Raw genomic sequence first — 10,779 nt, 5'->3', positions numbered from 1 at the left:
AGAATCATTGTTTATTCATCTATCTTTAAACAGTTTTACATGCATTACAGTGTGGTGACCACATTGATTCACTGAAAAGAACACTGAAGAACCCTTTTCTCCCCCAAACAAAATCTTTATAGAATCCCATTATAACAGTAAAACAGATAATAGCATTGTAACTCAAGTTCAAGCCTGGATACGGGAAAGAGGGAGTATACCCCCTTAGCCTTTTTTGGTACCATGCCCCTCTAACTCAGTCAGATTAAACACTACTCAAAGCACTGTTTCTCAAAATTTTCTTTATCTTCCTCTTCCTTTTCACTTATCACTTTCAAATAAAATTTTAAAAAGCACTGGATGATTAGGACTGGTGAGAAGCAAAATAAACAAATTATATTCTACTCATTACTAATACCATGGGTGAATTACCTATTAGTTACTTTTGTAAGAGAACAATATGAGCTTAAACACATGATTCTCTATGATAAAATAATATCCTCTAAAGTTAACAGTAATTTTTGTTTTACACTTACCTTGCTATAATATGATGTAAACTACTTGAGTAGCATAAATTCATAAGTAGAACACCACTAGTGTCACTGAGTGGAGAAATTATATTCATATCTGCTTTAGCCATTGGTATGTGAATATTTCATATTTTAATCACAGCATATCATGTCTTGAAAATAATAAGCCAAAATTCCTATTGATGCAGTTATGTATCCTTGGCATTCAATTGGCATCACACTACCACCCATAGCAAACCAGATTGATAATGATGACGTGAAACTAACAGTGACTTGTAATTAAAAGGCAAGAATCTCGGCAGCCTGAATGTCAAAGCCCATTCAACACTTTGTGGATGATATACTAGTAATAAAGCATCTTCTTCCAAAATTGCAGAATTCCAAAATTCGTTTAGGAGTTTTGTAATGTTACCAAGCATTGTCCTGCAGCCAAACTTCTTAGTAAATTTAAATTAATTACAACTCCCACTAAACACGACTAACTCTAATTTTGTTTTAAGAATACCAGTTACTGTACAAGGTGACGATTAGTAGTCCTTAATCATGCGTTAAATAACTTGCTATCATTTGAAGGAACAAAGTAAGGGATTGCTGTTTAGGAACATTTTGAGAGCTTAAAGAGCCTTTCTTTGGCCCACTTTAAGAATCTGCCCTACAAAAATGACTAAGGAATGCTTTGAGCCATGAAGCCAGGAGGTTTAAAGGGCCCAGCCAGGGCTCAGGCAGTTTACAGTCCAGGCTCTGCTCCCAGATAGAATTGCTCTTGGTGTTGGCTCCTTGATGCTTGTCTCATGAAGATTAAGGTCAGCCAACTAAAGAAGTGGTTGATTCACTTTATCTCTCAGCCCTCAAAAAATTAGCTAGATGATTTCAAAGATTACATCCAGTTTAAGTTCAATGACTTTCCTAATCTTAGGGCTGGATTGCTATCCCAAAGCCCAGTGAATAGGTATTTTATCCCAGGCACTAAAAGGTATCTATCATGCTATTGGCTCTTAGGAGGATCTGAAAAGAGTGTTAGTCATTAATTGCAATGAAGATCCTCCTGGATGATATTCCTACTTACTGGTTTCAAGTAAAAATGAAAATAAATCTTATGATTTCTTCCAGTTTTATTGTCACCACTAGTTTACATTAAGACTGAGCCATCTTTAATGTAAAGTGGCCGCTCAGTTATTATACTTTAGCTATTTTTCTCTATAAAATAGCTAGTGACTCAGATTCAGCCATCCTGTGCTAAAAGTGAAAGAAGATGTTGGCTTTATCAAAAAAGGGCTATGATTACGTTCTGGAGCAACCCCCTGGAAGTGGAAACAGCTCTGTCATCTACAGGAGACAGGAATGGAAGACCTATGCGCAGAGTCCCTTTGCTCCTATTAGACAATAGAGCCTTGCTGGATCTCTCCTGTGGTTTCATTTACTTTTTACTGCCCAAATTAAGGAATTCTTGATGTTTCCATTATGTTCAGTATACAGCAGAGATAGGAGCATGGGAAACTCCTTTTTAAAAGAAAACCATTATCACTTTAATTCAAAAGTGATGCTCCCTTTGGGGGCATTATAGCAAGGCTGTACCATGCCACTATATAAAATGATCAGATCTCAAAGTACTATTTGGTTCAAGTAAGTCAACTCTATCACTTTTTTATTCCTAAGACTTTCTGTGTTTCCAGGTGGAAGGGGCCATCAACTCAAAGACTGCAGTCTCTCATTTCAATCCTAAAGATCTCAATACCTCAAAGAAATGGGGAGAAATGTGTTTGAACCCTTACTGCAAATTATGATTTAAAAATATTGTCATATTCCTCCAACATAGGACACAAGCTTGACTAAACATGAATCAAGAGGAAGCAGTTGACTATAAATTGGCCATGTCAGAGGAAGACTGGATTCTATAATAAATCTCAATCTCAAGGCATATTTAATTGTCAAACTTTGTAAGAATTATCAGGATACTATATTTAATAATAAATTTTCTTACTATGGATTAATCAGAAGATTTTTTTTGTTAAGTCTTCTTAGGGGAAAATATTAAAGAGGAATCATACAATTAAATGTTCCCTTGTCTTTTAAGAGCTATCTTTGCTGCAAAGCAGCCAGTGATGGGAACATGTTTCATGCTAACTAGATACATCATGCTTTTTTTGGTTTCTCCACCATACTGAATGTTTTCTTCCCTTTTGAGGTGCCCACGGTCTGCAGATGATGAGAGAAAGAACCCTGTCCTTTGTCTTTTCTGTGGGACCATACTGTGTTCTCAGAACATTTGCTGCCAAGAAACGGTAAATGGGGAAGAGGTTGGAGCTTGCATTTTTCATGCACTTCACTGTGGAGCTGGAGTCTGCATTTTCCTGAAGTGAGTAGTGTGTGTTCTGAAAGCTTCATAATGAATTTAGGGAATTTGGATTCAATCTGGAGGCCATTATGACAACAGTGTGTTGATAGGAAATTATATCACAAGTTAGAGTAGAGACCAGTTATTCACCTGAGATTGCATTCGAGAAGCTATCCTATATAATAAAACCCTAATATGCAAATCGACTGACTGGTGGAATAACCAGTCGCTGTGACGCACACTGACCACCAGGGAGCAGGCGCTTAACGCAGAAGCTGCCCCCTGATGGTCAGTGCACTCCCACAGGGGAAGCACCACTCAGCCAGAAGCCAGGCTCACGGCTGGCAAGTGCAGCGACGGTGGCAGGAGCCTCTCCCACCTCTGCGGCAGTGCTAAAAACCCCTCAGGATGTCCGCGGAGGGGTCCCGGACTGTGAGAGGGCGGGGCGGGGTGGGCTGAGGGGGACCCGCCCCCCCCCCCCCCCCCCCTGCACAAATGTCGTGCACTGGGCTTCTAGTTACAAAATAAGTAGTACAAAATAAAAAATTTAAGTAGGATTCTGTCCTATGGAGGGGTGTGGAGTCAGGAGGGAGGGGTCAGTGGGGAAAAGGGGGGGACATCTGTAATACTTTCAACAATAAAGATAAATTTTTTTCAGTAGAATGTTCAGATTTTAATTATTTGTGGAAAATCTTAAATATAACAGACTTTGTATTGATTACTCTGGAATTGTGTAATACTAAGATATAGTGAAAGAGCTTAGAATCCTAAAACTTATATTTTTAAAGTATATGTAAATTGTTACTTTAGGTTGTCCTTTGAATATTTTCATTTTCTCCATTTCCTCTATCAACCAGCCGTGTTTTCCCTGGTTCTCTCGGCAAAAAACTGAGAGTAGAACAATAGTCACTCATTTATGAAAGGAGAGCACAAGTTGCTCTTGTGAGATAAAATTGAGAAGGATGCTTGTCCTTTTTCTTTCCATTTCCCCCGTGTAATATAGTGTTTGTTTATATAAGCACTAATATCTCCCTATCTATGGCATATGTAATTACTGTAGGCATCAGTTAGATGAGGGGATGACTGTATGGAAGCCAAACCCCAACACCTATTTTCTTCTTCCAGGGAACCTGCAGCGAGTAAAACCACTACCTAGTTTATTTTATAATTTCTCTCTATAGTACTTATCACCTGTGTACACAAGCCTTATTTTTTGTGTCTCCATTTCTCTGCTGTAAGAGTCCCAAATACTTCAAGGTGGCACTTGTTGGAGGTTGGTTCAAACCAGGAAAGGCTTGACACTTACCTAGCTGACCTTTCTGGCCCGAGGTTATCAGACTGGGAGATGTGGTGCTGTTCTTCTGTTTAGCTTTGTCCCCCTCCAGTTCATAGGTCAGGAAACATAACAGAAACTATTCCAGTCACCGTTTCCTAGGTTACCTATGCCTCGAGTAGGATAGTCTCCTTCCTCTCTTCCGTATATATAGTCAGTATTACTGATTCCATGTCTCTAAATCCAGTGATCCTTTCTCATAGCTTTAACAAATATAGTAATGTTTATTCTCTTTATTTAGACAAAACACAGTTTATCTGTTTATGTATAATTTTCTTTATACTGAATTCCTAACAGATATTGGCTGTCTTTTCTTTAGATTAACTTTGATACAGTGCCTATCATTTGCACACATGCACTTAATATTACTTCCTGTTGGTTGGTTGTCCTTCAGAATCAGAGAATGCAAAGTGGTCTTAGTTGAAGGTAAAGCCAGAGGCTGTGCCTATCCGGCTCCTTACTTGGATGAATATGGTGAAACAGATCCTGACCTGAAGTAAGAGTTTTTTTTATTTAATTTTAGTCCCATTAAGAGTAATACTTCTCCAACATTTTTAAGATACCAACTGTCCTGGTTTGCATGCTCTGTTTGTTTTAATCAACCATTCTTCATCATTAATTAGATTTAATTGACACTAATATATAAAAGAAAGAAATCTGGAATGTTCAGTGAGGGACTTCAGACTAAAATGGATATTCATTGTTTCCATTGCAATACTTGAAACTCTTTATTAGTCAGCTACATCAGCCTTCTTTGCTTTAGCAAAGCAAAATACTTAGAATCTGAATTTTTCTATATTGTTCCTGGTATTAGGTACTGGAGACTGTTCATGATGTATGAGAAAGAGGAAATAAGGCACAATAGTTACAAAAGTACACACAGATAAAGATTAGATCTCCATACAGTAAATTGTCTCTTTGTTTAATTGAAATTGTGGGTTTTTTAAAAAATATTACTTGGGCCCTAACTGGTTTGTCTCAGTGGACAGAGCATCGGCCTGCGGACCGAAGGGTCCCAGGTTTGGTTCCGGTCTAGGGCATGTACCTTGGTTGCAGGCACATCCCCAGTAGGGGGTGTGCAGGAGGCAGTTGATCAATGTTTCTCACTCATTGATGTTTCTAACTCTTTATACCTCTCCCTTCCTCTCTGTAAAAAAATCAATAAAAATATATTTTAAAAATATATATATTACTTGGAATTAACAGGGGTTTGGAACCTCTTTTATCATATAAAGATTTGTTTTTATTGTGACAGCATTTGACCTGTAGAGATACTCTTTGGGATTTAAAAAATCCGAGAAAAGCCTGAGCCAGTTTGGCTCAGTAGATAGAACATCGGCCTGCCGACCAAAGGGTCCCAGGTTCAATTCGGTCAAGGGCACGTACTTGGTTGCAGGCTCCTCCCCAAACCTGGCCCTGGTCGAGGCTTGTGCAGGAGGCAACCAATCGATGTGTTTCTCTCACATCAATGTTTCTCTCTCTCTCTCTCTTTCCCTCTCTTTCACTCTCCCTAAACATCAATGGAAAAATACCCTCGATCTCTCACGTAATACCTTAATCAATAAAGAATTTTTTTAAAAAATACTCTCACGTGAAGATTTTTAAAAAATCTGAGTTGTGAAAGTTGTTATTGACTGAGGATAAGAGATCTGATTTGTTCCAAAAAGGTGCAAAGAAGCAGAATTTTAAAATTAATTTGGCAGTTTAGAAATACTCAACTAGCTGAGATACTCGAGTGCCTCAGGAATGAGAATCTCACAGTTCTCCATTATTGGCAACAGCCAAACTTAAGTCATTCTGGATTAGTTGTTATATAGTGTTACAAACTGTGCAGCCTTAGAATTGTTGTGGAGTAAATTGATTTAAATATGTGCTAATCACCAGCAAATTTATTGTGTCACAAGGACAGCTATAACCAAATATTTCTAAGGAGCAGAATATAATTTGAGGGATTAGTGTTACATCTCAAATCTAACCTTTACTATGCAAAGATTAGAAATCAAAGCTGATGAACCTAAAAAGCCATTAGCGCTCCACTCAGACTAACCACCTAAAAAAAGAGCTGCTTCAAATTATAAACCTTGTTGGCCATTTAAATGAGGTCCCATAATGCTCATGGTATACCTATTTTCTGATTAATCAAGGAGTAAATTTCTGTTTCAATAGCTAAATAACCTATTAGGTTCTTAGTGATCAATGGTGAAGGGAAAATATCCCTTTTAAAACCCTGTCCTGGTGATTCCTCCCAGCTCAAAGAACAACTCAAGAGTTCAGGCTAATTTAGGCAACAAAGTGACAATTATTTGATCAAACTTGCATGTTGTTGTTGTTTTTCTCTGAAGGAGAGGCAACCCCCTTCATTTGTGTCATGAGAGGTATCGGAAGCTCCATTTGGTGTGGCAACAACACTGCATAATAGAAGAGATTGCTAGGAGCCAGGAAACGAATCAGATGTTATTTGGATTCAACTGGCAGTCATTATGAGCTCCAGCTCTGCCTCGGGACAATCACGAATGAAGACTATAATGAAGACTGATTCAAAATTATGGAGACCTTTTGGAGGGCTGTAGAAGTGTTGGAGGGTCTTTTGCTCCTTGTCCAGTTGTGTCCAGATTCATATAAATCAATAAAATATTCCTTAATGGAGTATTGCTTTCAATTAGTGAACATATGCTTGAAGGAAAAGAAGAGCATATACTAATCTGTTCTATGTTCTAGAACACTAAAGAAATGCTTCTTCACCCCAAGTGTCTGATTCTGCTAATATATCCAGAAAACTTAACTTCCCTTTCTAATCTGTCCCATTTCATTTCATCTCCCTGATCAATGAATTCACATCAAGCAGTTTTGGACATTATTGTATGTTAGTTAACTCTGCAATTTTGTTATTGGTGGTCCCCACCCTCACCCCCGATTTAGTTAGGCTAGCATTGGATCACTGACAAGATTCTAATAATCTGTGATTTTCTTCTTGCAGCTAAAGAGGAATTGCAGAAACCATTCAGTACGCTTCAATTGAAGAATTCTGCAATTGAGAAAGTTTTCCAAAAAAAGTAAATTTTTAGTCATTTCTCTTTTAAGGAAATACCCTAATGTGCTACTTACTGTTTCAGTTAGAAATTAAATGAAATCTCTATATGGACTGAGTTGCCACTTCTAAGGCAAATTTCTGCCAGTATTAGGATAGTGCATTTATTATTCAGCCCTGATGGGACAGTCTATAATCCTCACCTCTGACCGCAAATAACTTCGTTGAGTTTTGAAATTATACTTTCCATTTTCCAAAGGCAAGTTTCTAAAATCAGTTCACTTATCTCGTGATGTGGTACCATCCTATTTGACTCTTAGAAATCTGATGCAGTTCTGATGTAAACTATCTATAGAATGAAGAAAGGAAAATTCCCTCAGTGAACAGAGCATGACAGCTGTAAGTTAGGACAATCAAATTGAAGCCAATTCTGCAACCTCCTATGTCTTTATAAAAGACTAATCCTTCATTTGTTATCTGTGTGTAACCTTTTCATAAATTGATTTTTATGACTAGTACAAACAACCAAAAAAGCCATGTGATCAATAGTCTGTGTCCTGTTATAACATGCTGTGGTTGAGCCATCTTGTTTATAAATAATCAAGCGCTCCAAAATCTGTGCAAACTTTAACTTTTATCAAGAACTTGTGATGTAAACAGCAGACAGAAGATAAGTTGAAATCTTCCATTTTAGCTTCTGTTGTATGTGGAATAATGTTAGGAGTTTGAAAGATGCATTCAAAGATCATCTTATTTTTCCTTTAGTGACTAGTGTCATATGTGTGTGTAAATGTTTTCCTACTTTCTTTGTGCTCAGCACAGGCAAGCAAATAAAAATTTGTGAAGTGATTGATGATGCACATTTGGGGTCAGATTTTTTTTGTTATTTCTCTGTAAAGTAAAGGTGGATTTTGCAGTAAGTAATTAGCTTGAACAGGCATCAGAATCACAATCTACTTGAATAATTATTGAGAAGGTATCAGGAAATTGATTAAACTTCTCTGAACAATTTATAATAATTGATAGGTGAGGATCAGAAAATTCAGTATTCAGTTTGTCAAATTTGCCAGTGTGATTAAGTGATTAGAACATTTCCCTTTATTTCTTATGTGACTTTGTTGGATGGATTGGCTGACTGGGAAGTCTGAGCCAGGATAGTCAACAGAAGATGCTGTCTTCTGCCCTAATTGACCGGCTCCAGTTTAGCAAAGACAAACTGACTTTAAATTTCTAGTCTTTTTATATTCACTTCGCAAATTCTGGGGTTAAGCTCTCAAGCAGCCAGAAGGACTATCCCACATTCCCAGGTCAGACCTGTATTGCCAAAGAACCTATTTCATATTGAGTTCCACTTATTGAGATAGATTCACATCTCTGCACTGTAGATGAACACATGTCAGTGCTGCCCCCAGCCCAAGGGATCTCTAATTATATTCAAATACCTTAGTGGTTTGCCTTCATCATTGCAAACAATTTAATCATGCTTATGAAATTTACTTTAAAAATGAGCAAAAAGTCACTTTATTTTTATTAGTGTAGAATGTGGAGGAACTAGTTCAACAAGATAACTCCAAACCTGTGTTTTTCTAATGTTTGGTGTGAGGGGTCAGAAGGAATTTTTATGATATGGTACAGGAAAACATGTATCTGTATAATTAATTTATTATGTTGGTGTATGGGCTGTGAGTTCATCCTTTAGTGGTCATTTGTTATTTCATAACAACTATGCATTTGGTTCACTGTGATGATTATCTATATTTAGTGACTGCAACATGTTTATACCACTGTTTCAAATTCCATCCATGAAGTTATACAAATAATGCTTATATTGATATCTTTTATTGCAAAATGTAAATTTAAAACTTGTAAAATGTTCTTGTGCTTTTTGAAATAAAATATCTTATATGTGTATATTTAAAAGGAAAAAAGGGACTTCTTATGTTTGGGGATAGGGTCTGAAGTATAAAAATCTGTACCTAGAAATGAGCTCTAGTTAAAAGTTATCCTTGTCAGCCCAGACAAAATTTATTTTTAATCCTCACCTGAGGATATGTTTTTTATTGATTTTAGAGAGAAAGTTAGAGAAAGAAACACCAGTGTGAGAGAGAAACATCTATCAGTTGCCTCCCATATGCCTGCAACCTAGATATGTGCCCTGACTGAGAATTGAACCTGCAACCTTTTGGTGCACGGGACGATGCTACAACCAACTGAACCACCCAGCCAGGGCCCAAACAAATTCTTTAAAAGACATAGATATTGCCCTAGCCAGTTTGGCTCAGTGGATAGAGCGTTGACCTGCAGACTGAAGGATCCCGGGTTTGATTCCAATCAAGGACACATGCCAGGTTGCAAGCTCAATCCCCAGTAGGAGGTGTGCAGGGGGCAGCCAATCAATGACTCTCATCATTGATGTTTCTATCTCCCTTTCCCTTCCTCTCTGAAATCAATAAAAATATTTTTTAAAATAGGTATTTAGTGTAATGGTCTCCAAACTTTGAAACCATACACTTTATCAGTAAATAAGTTTTAAACATGCATTATGTATTTCTATATTCATGCAATACTGCATTAATGCATTAAGTACATTCTCTTAAAATTGAGATTTTAAAAAATTAGTTGAAAAATAGGATATTTATATTTAAATATCTTAAAAGTAAATCTATACATCCCTTTGGGTAGCACACCCTGTGGGCAGACAACTGTCTAAAGCAGCATTATACAGCCCAGCAGTGTGGTTCAGTGATTGAGCGTCAACCCATGAACCAGTGGACACCAGTTCTATTCCCAGTCATATATTAGGAAAGCAAAAGTTTTTAAAGACAATATTAAGAGCATTACATAAAGATATTAGTAATATAAAGTTTCAACTAGAACTTCAATACAATACCAAAAGAGGGAAAAGCCAAGAAAATGGACTACATAGTAAAACTATAAATTTAGACCAATTTATCAAATTAAATAGGTTAACTCACCTATTTAGGAAAATATCAGGTGAGCAACAAATAGATCCAGGTGGAAAATAAAGACATTAAACCCAATTTTAAAATGGGCAAAAGATTTGCATAGCTTTTTCTCCAGAAAAGATATACAAATTGATAACTACATAAGAGGATGTTCAACATTATTAGTCATTAGAAAAATGCAAATCAGAACCACAATGAAATACCATTTCATACCTACCTATTAGGATGGCGATTATTGAAAAGAGAAACAATAACATGTTGGCAAAGATGTGGAAAACTGAAACCAAACAGAGGCAGTCCTTCACTTTCTACAGGAGTGAATTACTACAAATGTGGCAAGCAATTTTAATAACCAATGGAAAATATTACTATTGTTCCATAGCCTTCAAAAATTTTGGTTAAGCCTGGCCAGTGTGGCTTAGTGGCTGAGCGTGGACCTATGAACCAGGAGGTCATGGTTCAATTCCTGGTCCGGGCACATACCCAGGTTGCAGGCTCGATCCCCAGTGTGTAGCGTACAGAATCAATTGATTTTCTCTCATCATTGATGTTTCTCTCTCTCCCTCCCCCTTCCTTTCTGTAATCAATGACAAAAATATTTTTAAAAA

The 10,779-nt window shown here is 37.1% G+C and overlaps 1 protein-coding gene across 4 annotated transcripts in view; it reads left to right on the top strand.

The window, feature by feature from the left end:
• Positions 1-9,116, top strand: part of UBR1 (ubiquitin protein ligase E3 component n-recognin 1) — a 160,521-nt gene extending 151,405 nt beyond the window's left edge. For all 4 annotated transcript variants that reach the window (XM_014534847.1, XM_005860317.2, XM_014534846.1 and 1 more), the window contains 3 exons: positions 2,695-2,865; positions 4,572-4,673; positions 6,520-9,116. In XM_014534847.1, coding sequence (XP_014390333.1) covers positions 2,695-2,865; positions 4,572-4,673; positions 6,520-6,661 — 415 coding nt within the window. In that variant the 3' untranslated portion in view covers positions 6,662-9,116. The remainder of the gene's footprint in view (positions 1-2,694; positions 2,866-4,571; positions 4,674-6,519) is intronic.
• The last annotated feature ends 1,663 nt before the right edge of the window (positions 9,117-10,779 follow it).

This window comes from Myotis brandtii, unplaced genomic scaffold, assembly GCF_000412655.1.
Source record: "Myotis brandtii unplaced genomic scaffold, ASM41265v1 scaffold133, whole genome shotgun sequence".
Classification (NCBI taxonomy): Eukaryota; Metazoa; Chordata; class Mammalia; order Chiroptera; family Vespertilionidae; genus Myotis; species Myotis brandtii.
Note: the sequence above shows the minus strand (reverse complement) of the source record. Positions and strands in the feature narration are given on the sequence as shown.